Source organism: Equus przewalskii, chromosome 28 (assembly GCF_037783145.1).
Source record: "Equus przewalskii isolate Varuska chromosome 28, EquPr2, whole genome shotgun sequence".
In the NCBI taxonomy this organism is placed as follows: Eukaryota; Metazoa; Chordata; class Mammalia; order Perissodactyla; family Equidae; genus Equus; species Equus przewalskii.
Window position 1 is genome coordinate 37,152,591 of NC_091858.1, and position 24,068 is coordinate 37,176,658.

Consider the following 24,068-nt stretch of genomic DNA (forward strand, 5'->3'; position numbering starts at 1 on the left):
GTGGTTGGGGCAGAGGGTTTGGGGGAGGTGAGGTGAGAGGTCCGGAGACGACAAGATTTGGAGGCAAAATTCTGAACTTCAGGCAGAGACCGTTATTAGATACCTAACTAGAGAATTCACGTGAACTCAGGGCATTGCTCACACAAAAAAATAATATTTATACAGTTAGCAGAGATAAGATAAAATACTATGATTGCAAACTGTTGATGAGGTGTTATGGAGAAGAATCTCTTTAAAATATTATTTCTAAATTTTGGTAAACAACTTGAAACTTTATCTGATGAATCTTAAAAACACTCATAGTATTCCACAGAGTCATTGTAGTTACAGGAATCCACTCAAACGGAAAATTCCTAAATATTGAAAACAGCCTCTCTTTGCCCAAAGATGTGCCTTGTGTCCTTATTTATAATAAACAGTAATTGTCAGTATTCCTATAGGGAAGAGCGTAGACCATTGGACAGCGATTCCATGAAAATATAAAATCTATACAAACCACAATTATCACAAAATATGTGTAAAAAAAAAAAACAAGAAACAAATTGTATTCATGACTTCAACCATGAAAAGAAGTAGAAACTAAATAAAAATAGTAGAAAATATAGTAGAAAAAAATAAAACCCTTTTCCCGGACGGAGTTATTGTAAGAATTAAAGGACACAATGTCTGTGAGCCCTCCACCGCAGTGTCATGCCTTGTCAAAGCCTGCCGCGACCTCCACGCCTCCCTCACCCCGCGTGGCTGGGTCTCGGCCCAGGGAACCAAGGATGCAGAACCCAACAGACAAAGAGGAGAGTTGGTGGCAGACCTGGGTCCCTCCTCAGAGTTTGGAAGGTGGAAGGAAGGGGATGAGTGTAAGGGACTGTGAGAGCAGAGAGAGCTGGAAGGCGCCCACCAAGAGAGCCACTCAGAGAACAAGTGGAGCCAGAACCCACTCGTGAGGGTCCCTGACCTGGGGGCGCAGCATGGCCGCAGGGCCACACACACGAGAGGGCTGCGCACAGGAGGGTCGTGTGAAAGTCCACAGGGGAAGCGGAGGCACCCATCGCCTCCACCTTTCCCGGGGCAGGTGAGACCCTGCTGCCTCTATCGGGAGACTGGGGGCTCACCCTTAGAGAATCAAAACCACAAAAGCTCAGTGGTGGAGGTGGGCGGTCAGTAAGTAAGGCAATGCGGCTAAGCTGTGAACATGGGTGAGCCTGTCTGCTGAGCAGCAAGGCTCCCTGCCCCCTCCACTTCCTCTGCTCACCTCCCAGGACGCTGACCCATTCCACCCTGCCCGGGAAAACCCTGGAGGATGGAGGACGGGGAGCGGTTGACAGGAGAGGCCACACAGCCCACCTTCTGATGAGCGTGAGCGCCTCCCACCTTCTCCCCAGACACACAGCGCCCGCAGCTCTGCCAGCTCTTCTCATGGCTCGAATCTCAAATACACAGAACGTAGTGAGAAGTCCCTAACATGGACGAGGTAGAAGGATAGGAACAAAAACTGAAGGAAGCTGCCGTCAGAGAGGCGGAGACTGGAAGTGCTGCGGAAAGAAAGGACTGGGCGGGAGGCAGGTCCCTGAGACGTAGGGAAGGCACGAGATCCAGGGCGCTTGGGGAAGGGGAGAAAGAGGCAGGAAAGAAGGGCAGGCACCAACGAGGGGACAGACAAGATTAGGCTCGCCAAGGGTTGGGATGAGGAAGCCTGTCCAGAGGGAGAGTAGATGGCGTCTGAAGGAAGGATGCCTGTGGAGTGGAACCAGGTCAGGAGCAGACGGAAAGAGGACTCCAGAGGCCATGCTGGGGGGCATTCAGCCGTGGAGTCCAGTCAGGGGATTCCAATCCGTACATCATTTACTCTGATTTTCCAGAAAGCACTCAGGGATGGAGCGCCTGGAGGTCCCATGCCGTTCTGGGGGAAGGTCTCAGTAGGTGCCAGGAAGAAGGAGAGGGGAGCTGAAGGAAGGCTGGTGTCACCCTGCAGACAGAGCAGTGCTGTGGGAATGCCATGGGCATGAGGAGCGCACACGTGGTCTTATTTACACGTTGATACCTGGAGTCATGACTCAATGGAGAGGGTCAGTGACATGAGAAGTCCCCGTAAGGAACATTTCCCTTGGTGCCTTGAGTTCCTCAAGGCCGCTGTCAAAGGGTGGAATATTCTTAAGGACTTGTAACTGACATAATGGTAAACAGGAACCCTCTTAGCCAACAAAAATACACCTTTATTTTTCAAAATGATAAGAAAAAGCTAAGGATTGGCTCAACAAAACCAAAGACTTCAACAGCATGAACAGGAAGTCACCTTAGACATCCACATATGTGATTGAAAGCTCGGCTTGTCGAAGGTGACAGAAATAAGACGCTGGTTTAATAGATAGTCCACCAAACGCAGTCTCCAGAAAACAAGACGAAATGCAAGGGGAGAGCTATCCTGTCAACGCTTCTAGGGTTTTTGCTTTGTTTTTAATCAAGCCGCCTTGTCCTGGGTATTAACAAACCAGAGGCATGGAAATGGGTTGTGGTTTGCCTGCGTCTGAAGCAGATGCCCCAGAGGTGATGATCCAACGCCGTAGGATGGTCTGGTCACCGGGAGATGCTGTGGTGAGAACACTTAACACGAGATCTACCCTCTTAACAAATTTTAATGATCAATACAGTATTGTTCACTACAGGTACAGGGTTGCGGAGCAGACCTCTAGAACTTATTCACTGTGCACAACTGGCCATCACCATCCTACTCTCTGTTGTGATGAGTTTGACTCTTTTAAAGACCTCATGTGCGTGGAATCACGCAGTATTTGTCCTTGTGTTCTGGCTTACTTCTCTTAGCATAATGCCCTCCAGGTTCATCCATGTCATTGCAAAGGACAGGATTTCCTTCTTTTTTAAGTCTGAATAATATCCCATTTTGGAATAACCCCACATTTTCTTTAAGCCATGTCATATATAAGGATCGCATTTTAATTCAAGTCCATGATGAAAGGCACACACGTTCTCACAGACACGTGCACACTCAAGGAAACACACCATCAGTAGGGCCCCTCTGGAGCCATCAGCAGGCATTCCCCTGAGCATCCACCCAGCCTTGCAGCCAGACATACTGGGAGGCATAACAGAGCTCTGAGGCCTCAGGGAGGAGAGCCCTTGGTTCAAAAACAAACAAGCAAGGGGCCCATCCAGTGACACAGCAGTTAAGCTTGGGCACTCCGCTTCGGCCGCCCAGGGTTCGTGGGTTCGGATCCCAGGCGCAGACCTATGCACCGCTCGTCCAGCCACACTGTGGCAGGCGTCCCACATACAAAATAGAGGAAGATAGGCATGGATGTTAGCTCAGGGCTAATGTTCCTCAGCAAAAAGAGGAGGATTGGCAGCGAATGTTAGCTCAGAGCTAATCTTCCTCAAAACAAACAAAAACTCTCTGGTGAGGGCAAAGAAGAATCCGGTGCAGGGCATAGGGGTGCAGGAGTCAGGAGCTGGGCAAGACGACAAAAGGAGGAGCATTGAGAGAGAGTTGAAGGAAGGAGGAGCTTGTATTCGGTGGGAGGCTAGAGGCTAGGCGAAGAGGAAACATCCAACATGAACAGCTCCACCAAACACCCCTTCTTTCCATCCTTCAACTGTTTATGCCCTTGATGGGCATTGAGGATGATAGAGAAGGAAAACAAGAGACGGGAAAAGGAGAAATGGTGTAAACTGAGAACACAAGGGTGCTTAGCGCACAGCAGATTTGCTAGAGGTTGGGAACGTAACTGAAGCGCAAAGAGAAAGGGCAGGTGATTCTTCCAAATCACACGCATTAAAAGGGGTGTAAGGAAGTGGACTGAGACCTGTTCTCCCTCCTGGCACAGAACCTGCACAGATGGCAGCAAACTACACAAAAATGAAAGCAAAAATAGGGAAATGTTGTAGTCTTAGAAAAGGCAAAATAGTTCAAAGTTCGGTCATTTTTCAGACTGTAACTGGAGTCGGTAAACGATCACGAGCCCAGAAGGTTTTCCAATCAAGCAGAGAGGAGGGAAAGGTACCACCAATGACGCATAGGCAGAGGAAGAGCAATTCTAGAGAATTTCTCAGCTTATATGCAAAGATGGTGCCCAGCAGTTTCCCTAAATACTGATAGTCAAGCCCTGCACACGGAGATAGAACATACCCGACAGAGCCAGATGGGTCTTGTTTCAGCCAGCCAATCAATGGATAATTAACTTTGCCAACCACAGAGAGGAAAGGACCACAGGATGCACGTTCCAAGTAATGAGATTACAACAGCCTGATTTCTAAGAATGACATTGACCGGGGCAAACATTAGCAAGCAGATTATATTCCTATTTTCTGATTTTACGTCAACAGAATCATTATTAAGCCTTGATTTCAAAGGCTTAGGAGCATTTATATTTTATTATACAAAATTTAACCAGATAAATACTTAAATCTATGCAATCTGCCAGCCACAAAGTAAATTCTGCCATTGATATTTCTATTTCACCAACTGATTTTTTAAGTTATTTGAATACATAATATTCTATAAATATTAAAAACCAAGGCATATACTTTAAGTTTGGCCCCCTTTAGGTAATAACACATGTTATATATTTTCATAAAATTGAATGATTGCCGATCTTAAAGAATTGTGTGGGTAACGTCTTCGAAATACATATCGTGTGATGAAGACACAATTCCGAAGTATGTTAGAAGGAACACCAAAGTCCTGATCTAGGAAATTGGAAGACTTAGGTGCTCCCGTCTGTTCTGCTAGTAGTTAACTGAGTGACTTAGAACAAATTACACAACTTCTCAGTGGCACGAGTTCTCGTCTAAATATTTTGTGTGGTCTCTTCTAAGATTCTCCAAAAGTAAATGGGCTCCCTCAGTACATTTTGTTAGTGATGGTTGACAGGGATGCCTAAAACTTAACTTAGGGATTTGATTCTAAGATTCTGCTTTCTCCATCTCAAATGTCAGCATGGAATGATATAGAAACGTTAAAGGCACATGCACACATATATGAAGGCGTATGATATAAAAGCAAGATGTATGCGTACAGCATCCTTCACGCAGATGCCCGTATGTGCACACGGCATCCTCCATGAAGGTGCCCATATGTGCACACAGCATCCTCCATGAAGGTGCCCATATGTGCATACAGCATCCTCCATGCAGATGCCTATATGTGCACACAGCATCCTCCATGAAGGTGCCTGTATGTGCACACAGTATCCTCCATGAAGGTGCCCATATGTGCATACAGCATCCTCCATGAAGGTGCCCATATGTGCATACAGCATCCTCCATGCAGATGCCTATATGATATGTGTACACAGCATCCTCCATGCAGGTGCCTGTATGTGCACACAGCATCCTCCATGAAGGTGCCCGTACGTGCACACAGCATCCTCCATGAAGGTGCCCATATGTGCATACAGCATCCTCCATGAAGGTGCCCGTATGTGCACACAGCATCGCATCCTCCAGGCAGATGCCCATATGTGCACACAGCATCCTCCATGAAAGTGCCCATATGTGCACACAGCATCCTCCATGAAGGTGCCCATATGTGCATACAGCATCCTCCATGAAGGTGCCCGTATGTGCACACAGCATCGCATCCTCCAGGCAGATGCCCATATGTGAATATAGCATCCTCCAGGCAGATGCCCATATGTGCACACAGCATCCTCCATGAAAGTGCCCATATGTGCACACAGCATCCTCCATGAAGGTGCCCATATGTGCACACAGCATCCTCCATGAAGGTGCCCATATGTGCATACAGCATCCTCCATGAAGGTGCCCGTATGTGCACACAGCATCGCATCCTCCAGGCAGATGCCCATATGTGAATATAGCATCCTCCAGGCAGATGCCCATATGTGCACACAGCATCCTCCATGAAAGTGCCCATATGTGCACACAGCATCCTCCATGAAGGTGCCCATATGTGCACACAGCATCCTCCATGAAGGTGCCCATATGTGCATACAGCATCCTCCATGAAGGTGCCCATATGTGCATACAGCATCCTCCATGAAGGTGCCCATATGTGCATACAGCATCCTCCATGAAGGTGCCTGTATGTGCACACAGCATCCTCCAGGCAGATGACTGTAACTCAGACATATATTTTTACAATGGGTTTATTTGCACCCACAGAATTGTAGAGCTTTAAATCTGGGTGATCACCTTGTCCCAATTTCTTATTATATGGATGAGGAGACTGGGGGACTCTAACTATGTCTATATCTGTATTTATGCGCAGCAAACTTGCTTGATAACCAAGCATATCCTTTAACTTTCAGAATGCAGAGGACCAACTGTTTTGTGGCGTGGGCGCACTAGCTGAGTGGGCAGGAGCACATGCTTTGCTCTGTGGTTACACAATGCCTCTGCGGGATTCTGTGTGGGATTGTGGATCCGGAGGGCTGAGCCTGGAAGCTCAGGTGGCCGAAGCTAGGATCCCATTTTTATCTAAAGCCTCTATTGGCCCTGAAATCAAAACAAAATTCAGGGAGAGCAACTGATTGCTTCCCAAAGCTGCAACCCCCAAAGGGCCGTTTGGTCTTAGAAGCTATGGGGAACACCGTTTCCTCTCCCACACCAACCTGTGGAGGGGAATTTGGTTTAAAAAGCCAAGGAAAGTCATAAGGAAATGCTTTTTGCTCCAGAAAATATAAAATTACTGTCTGACAGCTCTTTATTTTCACTTTCAGAGGCGGCACTCCTTACATACACCTGGCGTCACACCTCACACTGCAGCATGTAGCTATGGAGTTCGACCCCTCGCCTCTCCTGGGTGTGACTTCATCCCCTTCCATAAGGCAAGAGGCCAGTCAGTCATCCCAACATATAGGGCATGACTTCTCCAAACCAGCGTTTACATGGCTGTCAGCACAGCACCGAGGACTGTGTTCATCCTCTTCTCTCTGGGCTGTTTCAAGAAAAAATGCGGCTCAGTTCTGTCTGCTAACAGTCAGACTGAAAGGAGGCTCCACTTAATTCTGTAAACCCACTGATCAGAGGACAGGAGCCCCTTTGAATAAACAGCAAGATTTAAGGCTTAAAAACATTACCTGGTAGACTCTCTAAGCTGCACTGAAGAGGCCTGTGAAGATGACAACCACTTCCCAGCCTGCCCTGGGGTGCGTGGGGATCTGCGAGTCTCCTGTGGACTGGACAGTGGGCCGTCTCCACGGAAGCCTCTCAAAGAGGCCAATGGGCGGGTGAGTGAGTGAGCGTGTGTGAGAGTGAGTGTGCACATGTGAGTGTGAGTGTGTGAGAGTGAGTGTGAATAAGTGTGAGCGTGGGGGCATGTGTGAGTGTGCGGGAATGTGTGTGAGTGAGTGTGTCCTGTGTGTTCGCACCACTCATGCTCTCAGAAGAAACTGAAGGAGGCAGACGCACACGGTTTCCCTGAGGATGGAGGATGGAGGTGAGCACACTGAGGTCAGAGAGTCAAGGCCCCACGTTTTCTGGCAGGTGGACGGCACCAGGAACCAACAGCAATGAGGAGAGAGGTCGGCGATGGGTGAGGCACGTGACGTGGGACCCACAGATGTCACCTGACACTGATGCAAGACCACACCCACAGCGGCCAAGACACGCCAGGGTCACCCAGAAATTTCACCACAGCAAGTGGGCCTCTGGGAGGACAGCGCCAAGGGCAGGAGGCAGGGCCTCTGGGCGCGCGGGGTCAGGCTCGGGGACCAAGGGTACAGGGCACGTGGGCTGCTGTAGGCCCTGGCTCGTCAGCACAGAGACATATTGTAGATCAAATAATGGTCGCTCTTACTCTTTTCGTGCTGAAACAACACGGTGTGCAAAGTCTTCCAGCACACAGAGGGCCTGGGTTCTCAGGAGAACAAAGGCTTAAAGCCAATGATGCCTGGAGCCCTGTGTCTGCTCCCTCCACCCCCATCTACCTCACAATAAAATGCCGTAGTCCTTCCAGGGGAGGGCGCCTCTAACTCGGGGTTCTGAGCAGACCGTGAGGGAAGCTACCTTCTGCACCAGCCTGGTCCTCACATGTGCCTCACTCTCCAGACAGGAGATCAGTATGCCATCTGTGAGCATGCTCTGTGATATTTTATACCAACTAAGCCCACGGCGTGTGACAGCAAAGCCACCTTTCAAATGGCTCAATCTGCCTTCACAATCATGGATACCCATGAAGTATAGCCATCTGGCCCATTAGTAACCATCAAGAGTAAAACTCATTTAAAACGTGATCACTTATTTGACCGAGCAAAAGCACAAAGGAATAAAATCTACCTTGCAGAGCTGTTTTGAGAAAGCAATGAAAAATAAACATAAGAAGCTTTTCAGAAAAATGCCAGGAGGACCATGATCTTAGGATAGAGAGAGATGCTAGCCTCCAGTTAGGGTCTGGCTCCCGCTGGCAGGACACCCCTGGTTAAGCCACTCAACTGTTGTAGGCCTTAGTTACTTGATCAGAAGATATAAATTAGGCAATCACTAGAAATCTCGCAGTAATAAAATGTATAATTGTATAATTCTTAGCATAAAACACTGTACAAATATAAGCCATTATTATCAAATTAATAACCAGTATCTTGGTTCTCACAGTTTCCATGGAAGGACAAACGGAGAGGAAGAATTTATCTGCAAAGTTAAAAAAAATGGTTTGATGGATGTGACACAAAGCCAGAGCTTTGCAATCCATGATTGCTATTCAATATCTGTAACAAAGACACTGATAGCAATTATGTGCAGAGCAATCATCAAAATCAACCCAAAGTAATTGGAAGAAGTGGCTAATTAGGAAGTCCAAACTGGGTTTTTTTTTTTCTTGAGTAAAACATAGACTCCAGAGACTGGCCTGGTGGTGTAGTGGTTAGGTTCCCACACTATGCTTCAGCGGCCCGGAGTTCAGGGGTTCAGATCCCGGGTGTGGACCTACACACCGCTTGTCAGTATGCTGTGGTAGTGTCCCACATACAAAATGGAGGAAGATGGGCCCAGATGTTAGCTCAGCAACAATCTTCCTCAAGCAAAAGGAGGAAGCTTGGCAATGGATGTTAGCTCAGCAACAACCTTCCTCATCAAAAGAAAAAAGACATAGATTCTGACTATGATGCTGAAATCCCTTTAAAAACCATCACCGAAGCAGTCAGGTAACTGCTCTGCATTTAAGGCAGGCCCTGTTACAGGGCCCACACTGCAGCCCCACAGCTTCCCCCCACAGAGGTCAGTGCCCGTCTCAGGAAGCACTGGCTGTAGCACCAAAAGGACTTGAAAATTAGAAGGCATTTACTTACCACAGACTCTACTCATTGCCAAAATCATATCATCGTACACTGAAAGGGAGAAGGGAAATGGACCATTACGATGTGTAATTTCATCAGAAAGCAGCATTTTCATGTTTAATTAAATTGATACAGGAAATCGTGATGTTCATTTGAAAAATGAAACATTAAAATGGCAATATTTATCCATAAAAGTCTTGTGTGTGTAATAAATCCTTCTAACCTATTCACTTTTTAAACAAGGAACAAGAACATTTTACTCGACATAAATCCAACTGTACACTTAATTGAACCACTTCATCACTGTTTCAATCATTTTAACTACATTAGTAATGGGATAAAACTTGGCTCATGATGATAGACTAAAATGACATTTCATATAAACCCAATATCATACATTTTTCTGAAACATTGAAACAGCTTTGAATGCAACTAAGGTACAAATCTATTTTCTTCTACAGTGTTACTGCCAAAGAAACAATGTGTACTACGGCTAAGGATATGCATGAATGTGCCTTCATAACGCATCTCATCCTGTTGGGGAAATGGATTTCTTTTTCGGAAAGCAAAGAAGGTTTTCTGTTACCTTTGCCAGCTATCTCAAGGACAGATACGTCCTGACCTCTCTCATCTTTCAAGGTTGCCTTATATTCACCATGGTCCTTCTTTGACAACTGCAAATAAAACACATCCCATATTTATGTAGAATCAATGCCATGATATAAAATGCAATAAACGCTAATACATTTTCTTTGCAAAACACGGAAGTTCAGGATGCAGATTGAGAGATAATGCAGGATTTACAAGTTATTTAAAAGACCTGTTTTCGTTTCATTTCATACGGAACCTGTCTTGCTTTATTTCACACAGAGTACCTTAGGTATGAGCAGCTCGCAGACTCCCTTCTCCAGATCAGGCAACTTTTCAGTTTCATACAGAACATCATCCTTCAGCCACTTGAAAACTGTTTCTTTCTTGGTGTTTGCAACCTACACGACAGAAATCTTACATTCAGTATGTGAATCACTTGGACTCCTAAGAAAAAAGTCTATTCAGATATAAAATCACAAAACTTTAAAAAATATAACATCAGTTTTTATTATAGACTGTCTCAGACAGAGGTTCATGGAAAAGCTGTCAGTCCTAAAAATGGCAAATACATTTCTAAATTCCAGCTTCTGAAATAATTAAGGCCTCTCAGTTGCACACGGAAGGACAAATGATTCCTCAGAGTTCTAGCCTGTGAAATTAGTAAGGATCTTTTGGTTTATGTGAAATGTCAGTAATGAAGACAAGTTGTAAGCAATGTACTTTAAAGTACATTGTACTTTATATAAAGTACAATGTACTTTAAATAAACTTTTTTGGTGAGGAAGATTGGCCCCAGAGCTAACATCTGTTGCCAATTTTCTCCTCTTTTTTCTTTTTTTTTTTCTCCCCAAAGCCCTAGTACATAGTTGTATATCCTAGTTGTACATCCTTCTAGCTCTTCTCTGTGAGACACCACCTTAGCATGGCTTGACAAGTCATGCTAGGTCCTCACCCAGGATCTGAACTGGCAAAACCTCGGGCCACAGAAGTAGAACGTGCAAACTTAACCACTATGCCACCAAGCCCGCCCCAGCAACGTACTTTAAATTTATAAATAATATAAAATATGCTTAGAGGTCTACAGAACCATTCAGTGGCTGCTTTTCTGGCAATGGGACATTCCAGATGCATCTCTGTAGAGGGAATGAAATCTTAACACAAAATAAACCCAATGGGGATGGGAACATTCCTTCTGCTAAAATTCCTCACAATTCAATCAACGACATGATCTTGAACTTGAAACTGAGCTTTGTAGAATTCCAGAGATGAGCAAGCACTTTGGTTCACACGCTCTGACATACATGTCATCCTGGTGAGAGAGAAGTCCGGCTCCATGTGAACGGAAATGACCATACTGGATCATGTGAGACAGAGGATTCTGCATTTGCCTACCGTACGGGTGCAACAAAAGTGGTGTCAATGACTAAAAGAGTAAATTATAAACGTTCAGATGGCGTGATCGGTTCTGATGGTGCGGCAGTGCCACATGGTTTAGGATTTCCCGTATCGGCTGTGTCAACTGGTGTAATTAGTGACAGCACCAGAAAGTGACCCCCAGACAGCAGACATCCTGAATGTCTTACTCACACGTGTGCCCCAGGGCATGGCATGGAATTATACAGAAGCAATTCCATAAAGGTTCGTTGAACAACTGGAGGAGTGCCTCCCGCTGGCCTGGGGAGTAGGATCTTCTTTCCAAGGACAGAACCACAGTTTGAAAATAAAGGATAGGCTGGACCGTAGCTGAACGATTCTAGCGGATGATCTCCTTTACCCTAACGTTTCCAAATGGCGTCCATTTTCAGTGCCAGTCCATGCTTTTACTGTGCCTCCCATAATTCAATACTGCTTCCTCTTACTCTCAATTTCCAAGATATTTTAAATTGTGGGTCCTTGTGTGCTAAATAAAAAGGTAATTTCCAATGACCTTCAACCTCTGTTCTCTAAAACAAACGTCCTCTATTTATTTCTCCTATAGCTGGGGAGGTCCTTATGCCCCTAAATAACTCATTTGTCTCTTCTCTGAACTTTCTGCAATTTCTCTACCATTCTTCAGATATGGGCAACTAACACGAATATAAATGCCTAGAAAAGAAAATGACAAGATTGCTCCTGAGACATCATGGGGCACGGGGCTGACTCATGTTCCAACAGTAGACACTCCCTGAGCCTCCACTTGTGCTGTTTAGGAACTTTCTTTCAGATTTTCCTCTGTTTCTGACTGAAGTTTCCCTTATCTTAAACTTTTCCTTTAAAAGATGGGTTTCTCTCAAGTTATAACATGCATGTATCCTCGCATAAATTTTCTCCATGAGTTTTGATATGTGAGTAAAGAAAAGAATAACCATCTGCCAAAGTATTATCAAGGGAAAAACTATGTGGAAGAGGGTTTACAGAATCCTAAGATCGGTAGGGACACAAGTATTCATGACATCCCCAGGACTTATTCCTCTTACAACTGGAAGTTTGTGCCCTTTGACAACTTCTCCCGTTTCTCCCACACACCAGGCCTTGGTGACCACCATTTTACTCCGTCTATAAGTTCAGGTTTTTTAGATTCCACATATAAGTGAGATCATACAATATTTGTCTTTCTCTGACTTATTTCACTTAGTCTAATGCCCTCAAGGTCCCCCCATGTTGCAGCATGCAGCAGAATTTCCTTCCTTTTTAAGGCTGAGTAATATTCCATTGTTTGGATAGACCACATTTCATTTAGCCATTCATCCGTTGATGGACACTTGGGTTGCTTCCACGTTTTGGCTACTGTGAATGATGCTGCCATCAACATGGGTGTATACACATATAGATGAGTTCCTGCTTTCATTCCTTCCTATGCTGGATCGTACGGTGAGTCCATGTTTAATTTTTGAGGAACTGCCATACTGTCCTCCACAGCAACCAGCCTCTTAATTTACACCTGAATAATTAACTCCTAGTTTCCTTCCCACAGGGCTCTTTCATGGTTCAGCTCCCCTGTCGTGGTGCTGGACATCCCTGGAGCAGTCTCCATGTCCCTATTGACCTGCATCGTCCTTGGTCATCCTCCAGCACTCGGCTCAGGAATCTCTGCTTTGCTGAAACTGTCTGTCTGCTCTTCCCTCTTACCCGCTGGAGTGTAAGCAGCTTGAGGACAAAAACCACTGCATTGTTGACCTTGTCCCCCAGCCTCTTCTTCAGTAACAGTCACAGAGCGGGTGCTCATTAAAGTTTGTTCTACAAAACCCAGATTTTTATATTTAGTAGTAATTAAGGTTTAATTTACTACTGAATTGTTAACGCAAAGCTTAAGCATCTTATTCCCAAAGCATACCTTTTATTTCCTAAAAACATCATATAAGCATCATGAAAATTACCAGGTAACTTTCATCATAGCATATTTTATCAGAAATTTACTTACTGAAACTATTTTTTTATGCTTTTTGGTGAGGAAGATTGGCCCTGAGCTAACATCTGTTGCCAATCTTCTGCCTTTTGTTTTTCCCTCTCCCCTTAGCCCCAGCACATAGATGTGTATCCTGGTTGTAAGTCTTTCTAGTTCTTCTATGTGGGATGGCTCCACAGCATGGCTTGATGAGTGGTATGTAGGCCTGCGCCCAGGATCCTAACCAGCGAACCTGGTGCCGCTGGAGCAGAGCACGCTATCTTAACCACTTTGCCACAGGGCCAGCCCCTAAAATCTTAAATAAATATCTTTGTAAACTACCTCCTTGAATCTTCTTTTGCTGGTCACAACACTGTAGTGTTCTCATGAAGAATAAAGAGAAGCAACAAAAGTCGAAGTGCTGGGTTGTCCATGAGACCCAAAAGTCGCTCTGTCCCCCCACCCTCGCCTCTCTCAGCACACACGTTTCACCATCACCCGCTGCTGACGGCCGCTGCTTCCCTGAGACGGCTCTCTGACGGCCACAAGAACAAGCTGCTCACTGCGTTCCTGTCAGGACCGATGGCTCACCTTACAAACAAGCCGAACATCACAATCTTCTGTAACGTCCCAGTGCAGGTACTCAGCAAAATGAGGGCCTGAGGGGGAGAAAGAGGGGAACAGTGTCGAAAAGGAAAAAAGAAATAAAAAATATATATATCTATGAGTGCATTTTTGGCAGAAAACAATAGTTGTTCAGTATGAAACCAGGATAACTAATTTTCAGGGCTCCAAGGTCAAAGTGTGATTTTCCACTGCAATCTGTATTTGGGAGTGAGAATACCCTGGTTAATCTCTCCTGCTTGCTGACATCTAATATCTATTGTTCTTTAGAAAGAAGAATATGAAATCATTATTTTTTTTTCTCAAGTCGTATGTCTAACTGAGTATCTCAATGGCATAGTACATAAAAATTTTAAAATAGGAGAATAGAGATAAGATGAAGAAGAAACAGATTGACCTAGCAATTTTGGAAATGCGTATTTTATTTATATAGCATTCAAAGTCAAGGAGGGATCTATATATGTTTTTCATAAATGTCATTTTATTTAAAATAAGTGTAGAAGTGACCCATCTACTAATAACGACATAATTAGCCGATTCAACACAAAAATATAAAGCAGATTTAGAAAGTATTTATTGATTTCTTTTGTATAAATGCATTCTACAAAGTTGGTAAAAAAAACTTATAATGTAGAAATGAGTAAAATAAAATCTTTTTAACTATTAAAAATAAAAATCACTTAAAGATAATGTGTTGATTTTATATTTTATAAAGCATATTCTCACTTTTTTCAAAAGCCATAGAAATCCCATATAAAAATTATTCTTTAAATAAATCCTTGGATTATATTTTAGATTCTAAAACTAATCCATTTTCCTTTCTATCTAGTTAATGCACATTTTTATAAGCAACATATTTAAATATATTGTTTGTAGTTAAATAGTTAAAACATTTAAAAGTTAAAGAGACAAAAAGTGCAAACAATTTTAAGTAAAAAGCAAGTTCCTGGCAATTGAAATTGCTTCTACAGCCCTGGCTACATTTCAAAGCCTAATAATTCATCCGCTCCATTCTTTTATTTTTTTCTTTTTTGTCAAAATGGCTGCACTGTGTCTGGACATTGAGGATGGAGACGCCCTGCCCTGATCCCCACCCGGCTGTGAGGTCACCTCCTTTATCACTCATTTGCTAAGTACTGAGCTCCACCCTGTAGGAAGCGTCCTGGATGCTGCAAAAGATACAGAACAGGCAGTCCCCGTCCTCAGGAGTTCCAGTCACATTAACCTCCAAGTGAATGCTCAGATAAGGCCTGCTGGAGGAACCCCAGGGGGCGGGCAGGCAGGGGAAGCTACAGCGAGGCTTGAAGACCTGCTGTGGACTTTGCTGCCTCAGTTTGAGAGGTGGCCATGGGAGAGCATCCTGGAGTGACAAGACGGCAGAGAGGTGGGAATGTGCCTGGCAAAATGGAAGACCTTAAAGACACCGGTCAGCTCATCCAGAAGTTGCACTGGGCAAGGAGGCAAACAAACTTTGGTTCAGTGAGGCGGGCAGATTATGGAGAGCCTAAATTCATCCAGTAAGCTACGTAGTTATTCAAGAGTTTTAAGGAAAGGAGTACCTAAAAGAAATGAGTGTTTGGGAAAATTTATCTTCTAGCATTATATAGAAGAAACCAGTTAGTTAGTTAGCAAGTTGGCCACAGAGCCTGGTTCAACTGACCATTTCTTGGACTCGGATAGTAACAGGAGATATGAACGCTAAGCTACAGATTCCCAGGCTTTTTAAGAGAGAAGCAAGAAAAAATACAGATGGAAAAAATGAAAACGTCAAAGAACAGAAAAGAACCCAAATTTCTGCAGATAAAAACTGGTCTAACTTCTTGACCCTTTAAAATAGCATTTAGAGTGGTTAGGCTTTATGGATGTAGGATGCTGCTGTAGACAAATACGGAAATCCTAAATCTTCTGTATGCTGGTGGTGGGGGCAAGTCAACCACTTACCTTGTTTCCTGAGAAATTCTTTTCTTTGAAATTCAGCCTCGTCCAGGACAGCCCTGAATGCTAAATTCAACATGTAAGAGAAAAGAAGAAATGAAATACGTTTGCTTCTGTCTAGTCACAAGAATTTCTTTTGAATTGGACATGGACACATGAACATATTCAACACAGCCTACCATCTCCAATAAGAACCAGCGAAGATTGATTTTTGGCATTTCCGTCGTGAATCTGCACAGTGTAGGTGCCTTCGTTCTCAACAGTAAATTTATCCATTACCATCTCAATAATGCCAGTGGCTTTGTCACATTTAATTTTGTGTGTCTGGAAGCAATAAAGGAAACAGAATTCCACAGTGAAATTCCTTCTTCCAGTTTCAACCCTGATATTTAATAGTTGGCAGTGTCTATTATATCTTAAGGGATTGTGACACATGTAAAAACACAAAATGCAATTTTATCCACGAAACCTCTTGGTGAACCAGACATCAGATAAGGGACACCGGTGTTCACTGGGTGATGAAGCCCTAGTCCTGTGTGGGAGCGTCCACAGCCCAAAGTCTCCAGCAGAAACTCTGCACACTCTCCAGGAACAAGCAGCTAATGGAAGATACTTAAATACATGCGAGAAAATAAAATGGTGTGCACGTTAGCATATCCCACGCTGTTACAAAACCACATGTCGCTAGCAACAATGACACAATCCACCACCACACCATCCTCAGCCCTCAAGGACTCTGGGAATCACAGGCTTTGCTACTGCTGCCATTGATCAGGGGTGCAGGAGCCTTATGCAAGGAGAGCACAGACTTTTAGGGAGAGCACAGAGGAGTACTTTATGCTTCTGAACCCCAGTACCTAATGCTTCCCCTCCTTTCTGAGCCCCAGGACATGCTGCCTGGCACAGCCCCTCCCCACTCTGGCCATGGTCGCTATAACTGGACACTAGTCTCACTCCCTCTGATCAGCTCAAGGAGGACTGTCCTGGGATTGCCTTTGGAATTAGCTGGTGCCTTCCCCGTGGGCTCCACGCAGCCCCTGCCTCCCCTTCAGGGGCACACCTCCCATTGGTTCCACTGTCCTCTTGCCACCTGCCTATCTTGCTAGATGGTGAGTCCCTGAGAACTGGGACTGCGTCACTCACCTTTGCAACCCCACCCAGTGCCTAGCACACTGCCTGGCAGGCAATAAATACCAAATAAATGTGGAATGACTAATGAGAAAGTCAACCTGTGGCTTATCAGCTGCCGCCTGGGGCACTGAGCTGGCTGTGGTCTCCTGATGCTGTTGAGCGGTGCTGAGCAAAGTTTCTACAGGGGCATTCTTATTCCTTGCATCTTCCCACCGTTACTCTCCAGCAACAAATTCTGTGCTGGCCTTCATTCCTTTAACGTGCATTGTTAAGCTGCTCCGACAAAATTCAAAGCTGAGGGAACGGGAGTCGCCAAGATGAACCGGGCACGACCTCTGACCTCAGGGTTTACAGGCCAATAGGAGACACACAGATGCCCAAATCACTACAACACAGGCAGAAAAGGTTTAAGAACGAGCCAGAGAGGCACTGTCTAGCTAAGAGCAGCAGAGGCTGGCCTGGGAACCAGCCTTCCTTCTCCCTACAGACCCGGGAAGACTTCTCTGTCAGCGCAGCTCCTCCCTTCCGATGAGGCCTCAGGGAAACCGTGCAGTTGTCCCAGTGTGTCCCCTCAACCCCTCCCTGCTTTGATCACCTCCTTCCTCAGCACCTGCCACCACCACCCCCATCACCCCCATCACCATGGATGAACATGCCCAGACCCCACAGTCCACTATCTGGGCAGATCTGAGCAGCAACACTTTCCAATACTGCCACCCACCCAAAGCTCACCTCTCCTTCAGACTCTGCTCTCATCACGTGCAATGAGCTAACAGATACTGAGATGTTTTACGGCCATTAATGGACTGTGGTTTATTCCACTGGGACAATACGGGATATGAAATTAGGCAGGGGTCCTGGAGGTGGAAGGACCACATCCAAAGAATGATTCATCCTAAAGGCTGCAGTAATGCAGAGAAAGGATGCATAGAGGCCCCTGGACTCAACAGTCTCCTCAGCAACACCAGCCCTGACATCTCAGACGGCCTGATCCTCTGGACTCGACCTCTGCACCCAGAATGAACAACGGGACGATAATGTTTGCAATGGACACTTCCTGCAGGCATTCATTCTTCCTTCCAGATGGAGCCCTGCTGGGATTTAAGCGATGACTTCCCAACCTGAAGAATGACCTGAACCATGAAGGCCGGAGGCCCTGGGAGCAAGATGAGCAGAATAAACACCATAATCTGTGGCCAGCAGGAAAAAAGCGGGATGACCACAGGAAACTCCACTCCTTCCCTCTAGACACCACACTCCTCCTACAATCCTTACCCCAATCGGAATACGAAAAAGAATTTCTATCTGTAGGTAACTAACAGATAATTTGTAAGTTTAACCAGAGAAATCGCATTTTCTGACAAATCACGTGCATTTATTTTCACAATGCTCTTGCTTCTCTTTAAGGGCACATCTATATTTTGTTATTCCAAAAGCCAGTGTCACAAGAAAGAGTTTAGAATATGAACATTAGCAACATAAGGACTCTGTTGGGTTTATATCTGAGTTCATTTCCCTCGGCGTCAGGCACCGTTGCTAAACTCTCCTGCTTGGCATTCGAGGCCACTGTCTTCTGACCCCTTTCCTTTTATCTGACTGTATTTCCCAGATCAAAGTAAGCGCTCTCCAGGCTGCCCACCCTCTTCCCACCCGCATCCGTTATGCTGTCCACTCTCGGCTGCCACAGGCAGCAGGACTCACTGTCTTCGCCTCCATCCCAGGTTCCTCCTCCTTCTGACTCCACCATAATCCTCTGTTCCTGTAGTCTCCCTAGCTGCTTCAGCCTCTCCAAACTGCTTTCTCTGAATTCAGACAGTGTTTACTGTACTGTTTTAACAAACCCTTAATTCTGTATTTTTTCTATATCACTCTCTCATGGAAGCTGTATTTCTCCAACTCAGGGACAACCCCCAGGAGGGCAAGCTTACGTCTCCCTTTCTGTCCCTGCTGTGTGGTCAGCTATGGCAGATAATCAACATCGACAGCAGAATATACACGGCCGTCCACCAGGAACGGAGCCTGACCATCCAAGTTCCAAGGGAAACTGCTGCTTCCGGCTCTGTTTGATCCAGTAAGACCTCCAGCTTTTAAGTGCACAAAGCCCAGCCCCCACCTCCAGGCCTTAACCTCCAGGAAACATAAAAAATCACCTTCACAATTAGAAATTTCAAGATTATTTCAAACGTGTAAAGTGCAGAATAAGTACTTGTATAAGATCATTTAGATTTTTTCCAAATGGGAAACTGGAGCAGGGAACTGGTATAAGTAAAACAATAGAGATAGAAATGAATGAGAAAGCTTGACCTCAGATACTTCTTGAAAGAGATCATTTTAAGAAACGGTATTGATCACAGGAAGTGGAGACACTGGGTCTCCCCTACTCGAGACTCAAGGAGTGCTCAGAGGGACCAGAAGCAGGAGTCCGATAGCTGCCATGGGTGGACCCTGGCCATGCACCTTGAGCATCTTTGCAGTTCTGAGTATTTGCCTTTGAATAAGGAGAGCTAACTTCAAGTTGATTGGACAAACACACTGTTCTTATTTGTGTGGCGTTACACTCACTTCAAGCATCTTTAAGTGGAGAACTATAGGAACCCACTCCAATTAGGTCTGAGAGGTAAGAAGGGACAACTCTCATCAACCAGATTCCTAACAATACAGTCGCCTTTTCAATTTCCTCAGCTACTGCACTGCAGTGTCTGAGCAGGTCTTAGAAAATAATTAGGCTTCTTGCTATTGCCATTATGCAGCAAGCTGAAGTTCAATGATTTTATGGGTGCCATAAATACAGGCTTTTATGTGACTTTCACAAAATAGCATCAATCTGCACATGGAAAAGTCACCTGTGGATTGCTAATTAAAGAAGTGAAATAGTACAGCCATATTCCAAAAGATTAGCCGGGTACAACAACATCCGTTTTTAAAGCAAGCCCCATACCGCAGTTAGGAAATGTTAATCAAAAGATGTTCTGCCAATAAAGCACAATTACACTAAGTCCCATTTCATTTCCCAGCTTGGCCTCCGCTCAAAGGAAATTTCTCCAATTACCTTGATCATGCAGAACCCCCATAGACAATAGTCATTTGCTGGGATTTTTTGCAGCCAGGAAGAAACTCCATGGTTTCTACTTATTAGCCAATACTCCTACCTGTACCATTCTTAAAGTCTGTCATTATTCTCACAGGAAAGATCAATTGGATAAGAAAAATCTCATGATCTTTGTCTATGCAAGATTTCTGCCTGACAGACGTTCATCCAACCAACTAGCCTTTACTAAGTACCCATCAGACACAGAGGCTGGACTAGGAATGAGGAGCCCAGCTCAGAGAAACAGTAAGTGGGCTGCTCACATGGCAAGAGCAATTCCTACATCTCAAGCCTTCTATTAATATTTGGGTAATGGTCAAAGGAATGAGGCATTCAGGACTTAGGCTCATAGCTAAATACACCAACAACACTACATACTGGGTATCAAGGGAAAAGAGACTAGAGGAGGTAAAGATGGTAGAATTTGAGACCCCAAGCTCACCACTGAACAATAAAGCCCCCATAAAACATAACGTCTTTTAACTGGGTCCCCAGGTGTGCTACAATTATTAGACAAGAGGAAATACACAGTCAGCCCTCCATATCCACGGGTTCCACATCTGCGGATTCAACCAACCGCAAATCGTGTATGTACAGTGTTTAGGATCCACGGTTGGCTGAATCCGCAGATGTGGAACCCGTGGACACCAAGGGCTAACTAGGGGACTTGAGCACGTGTGGAATTTGGTATCCGTGGGGGTCCTGAAAACAGTCCTCCACAGATACCGAGGGACAACTGTATCAAAACATAGTGTTGCACAGCCAAACAAGGACTAACTAATCATTATAAGATTCATCCTACTCAATTAAAAGTAGAACAAGAACGAAAGTGTTTGTATCATAGCTTGCTATGCATTCTTGACAGTTCTGCTCTCTCTGCCCAGATTTGCCAGGCCAACAGAGTAGCCAAAAACTTAGGGAAGGTGCAGAAATTAATTTCGCTTCCATGGGAAGCTCTCAGTGAGGTGGGGGAGGACAACAGAGCAAAAACAGATGCCTTCAACACCATTACAAAGCATAAATAAACTGATCCATCAAGGATATTTCCCCCCTCTCCCATGTAATCTAAACTTTTCAATAAAAGCAAGCTCAACGTCTCTAGAACATAGTTTGTCATTTTTTAATTCCAACAGGCTTGGACTTAAAAGACTCCTGATCTCTTATCTACCCAGACCAAGTCTCTGAACATGGCAAGAATCAGCCATCTCTCATTCATCTTGTCAACCTTCTACACCCCAATTTCTACAGCTCAAAAGGGGATGAAAACAGACACAGAATATTGACTCTAATAACTGATGCACCGGAGTAAACCCAGGCCCTCTCCGGAGGCGGAGCTCGTTCCATGGGACTCACCTCGCTGTCAGAGACTTCTCTGTCATTAATAATAAATCGGTAGCTGGCGTCTGGTGATAAGTGCTCAGCCTGGAGCCAGAAGCGAACCTGGCCCTTATCAAAAATCTCATAAGCTAATTCAGATTTCAGAGGAATCGCTACAGGAAGGAAAGAAACCACAAGTCAATAATGCATGAATCCTTGTGAGAAGGAACAGTTGCATATTGTAGGAAAATATCAATCCTCATTAAATGTTTTGAGAATGTGAAACCCTGGAGTATTGAGTTGGATGATGAAAACCAAAAGTAGAAAAGAAAAGTCTAGTTGTTGCGTGTAAAGCCCCTGCTATGTGAGTTCTGTGCACGTGCCTACTGTGTGAGTTGTGTGTGCACGTGCCTGCTGTGTGAGTTGTGTGTGTGTGCATGCATGCACGGTGTGGCTTTCTCAATGGATCCAGTGACTACACATGGGTGTATTCTTTCTGTAGTCAATGAAATTCAATAACTGGAGATCTATTTGACAGACATCTCATTTGAATTAGGGAGAGCTATACTAAACCCAAAATTCAAAACACTCTCTATGCAATGAGAATTTCTACGAATTACAATATAAGCTCATATTTGTGTTAAATGAGTAGGTGACAAGCCTGTAAGCTGGGAGCATCAGACAATGTCATTCTCTCCCCAGAGTGTTCCTTGGAGAGCTCCACACCCCAGGGACTATGGCCCTGCCTGGTTGGCAATTGCACCTGCAGGGCTCCAGGCTTACTTACTGGGATTTTTGATTTCGTTGCTCAGAGCCATCAAACGTTCAAGCTCTAAAATTAAGAAGAATACATTCGTTGATTTTTGATCTATATGTTCAGAAGTCGGCAAACAATTGCAAGGCTAAACGATAGTAGAGATTTTACACCACCAAGATTAAAGTTGAGGATGTGGGAGAAATTTGAACTAGCAGTGGAAAGGATGTGGGGATAACTTTAACCTGCGAAGACTCTTCAATAAATTGTAAGTCATCTGCGACTAAGATCCTTGCCACTTAAATAACTAAAGGGACAGCTTAGGAGCTTAGGGCTGAGGTCTCGGGGAGTGGGGGCTTGGGGGAGGGGCAGGCATATTCCTGGAAGAGAGGAAGTCTTTGCAGAGGGGAAATTTAAAGAGATCCATTTCCAGACCCTCTAATCCCACATGAACTTTTCCTAAAATTGATCTGGCTGACTGAGAATGTGCTGGGAACCTGTTATTTTCCTTCTTTCAAAATGTCCTTCCAACACACCTCTCATCCACCCAGAATTCCTCTGTGGCGTTTTCCCACAAGTGAGAAAAAAAAGAAAGAAAACGGAATGCATTGTTCCTGAGAGTCCCAAGTACAAGTTTTGAAAAATGGAAGATTCTAAACCATTTCTTCCTTTGTCTTTCCTTCCTTCCTTTTTGCTTTTCTCCTTCCTTTCTTCTTAAAATTAGAATTTAGAAATGAGACTGTGGTCACGAGGGCATGTATGAACATGTTTATTTGAACTGAAAATCAAGTCAGACTTTTACTGACGGAAAGTAAACTCAGTCCAGGGGGTGGTCGGACAGGAGAGCCGATGCTCCCAATCAGGTCTTGTAGGAATTTCCATAGATCAAAGGAGGTAAATCTGTATCTCCAAGGTTTCGCATAAAATATATTTAAAGTCCATATACAATATAAAATATGCTGGAAACTTTCATCCTTTGCAGCTATTTAAAATTAAGTTGAAAATGTTGTCTATAAACTTAAAGATGGTGCCGAGGAGTACATCACTTTTCAGAATTCTTTAAGGATGTTTTGTGAGTAAAAAAGTGTTTGAAGACCCCTGAATTCGAGTCAGAAAGGGCAGCTTTAAAAGCACGAGGGCAGATTCTGGTCCGTTCCTGCGTGTCTGAGAGCAGCAAGCACACCAAGGACCCCGGGAAGCAGAGACAGTGCGGACCCCTCTGCTGCCCTCCTGCTGCGTCTTCTAAATTTGCATGAACTTACCCAATTTTACCCAACATGTGAGCCGCACCAGCAGACATCTGAAGCCATGAGGATGCTGTCTCCCAGCTGGGATCCAAGCTCCTTACCCCCACGACACCCATCCAGTGTCAGGATTCCTCGGGATCACCCCCTTCGCATGCTGCCAATCAAGATGCCAACTGATACCCCAAGGGCCTGTTTATCAAGCTTAAGGCATCCCAGAGGACCCTGCATTTTAACGGGGACTCAAAAGCTTTTAAAGACCCAAAGAAACTCGGAGATTTGAGGATTCTGCCCCACGCAACATAGTTCGTGCCACGTCACTGGCTGATCATTTTTTTTTTTTTTAAAGATTTTATTTTTTCCTTTTTCTCCCCAAAGCCCCCAGTACATAGTTGTATATTCTTAGTTGTGGGTCCTTCTAGTTGTGGCATGTGGGATGCCGCCTCAGCATGGCTTGATGAGCAGTACCATGTCCGCGCCCAGGATTCGAACCAACGAAACACTGGGCTGCCTGCAGCAGAGCACGCGAACTTAACCACTTCGCCACAGGGGCCGGCCCCACTGGCTGATCATTTTTAAAACTTGTAAGGTTGACCCTGACCTGTAGGTAGGGTAGATGAGGGTTGGACAGAAATAAATTTAAACCCAGCGTGACAGAATCCACCTCATGGGTCCATTTGCCTGCTGAACTCACATCTGTGAACCCACCTAAGCGTAACTACTGTTTTTCCCCGTTCAGAGCAAACAGGCTTTTTCACTGCTTTCCAGTCTTCTA

General features: G+C 44.8%; 1 protein-coding gene across 12 annotated transcripts in view; it reads right to left on the minus strand.

The window, feature by feature from the left end:
- MYOM2 (myomesin 2) overlaps window positions 1-24,068 on the minus strand; it is a 94,211-nt gene that overhangs the window by 15,245 nt on the left and 54,898 nt on the right. For all 12 annotated transcript variants that reach the window (XM_070598383.1, XM_070598381.1, XM_070598384.1 and 9 more), the window contains 8 exons: window positions 22,083-22,127; window positions 21,332-21,468; window positions 15,939-16,083; window positions 15,766-15,825; window positions 13,792-13,859; window positions 10,121-10,234; window positions 9,832-9,919; window positions 9,258-9,296 (listed from right to left, as the gene is read on the minus strand). In XM_070598383.1, the coding sequence (XP_070454484.1) occupies window positions 9,258-9,296; window positions 9,832-9,919; window positions 10,121-10,234; window positions 13,792-13,859; window positions 15,766-15,825; window positions 15,939-16,083; window positions 21,332-21,468; window positions 22,083-22,127 (696 nt within the window). The remainder of the gene's footprint in view (window positions 1-9,257; window positions 9,297-9,831; window positions 9,920-10,120; window positions 10,235-13,791; window positions 13,860-15,765; window positions 15,826-15,938; window positions 16,084-21,331; window positions 21,469-22,082; window positions 22,128-24,068) is intronic.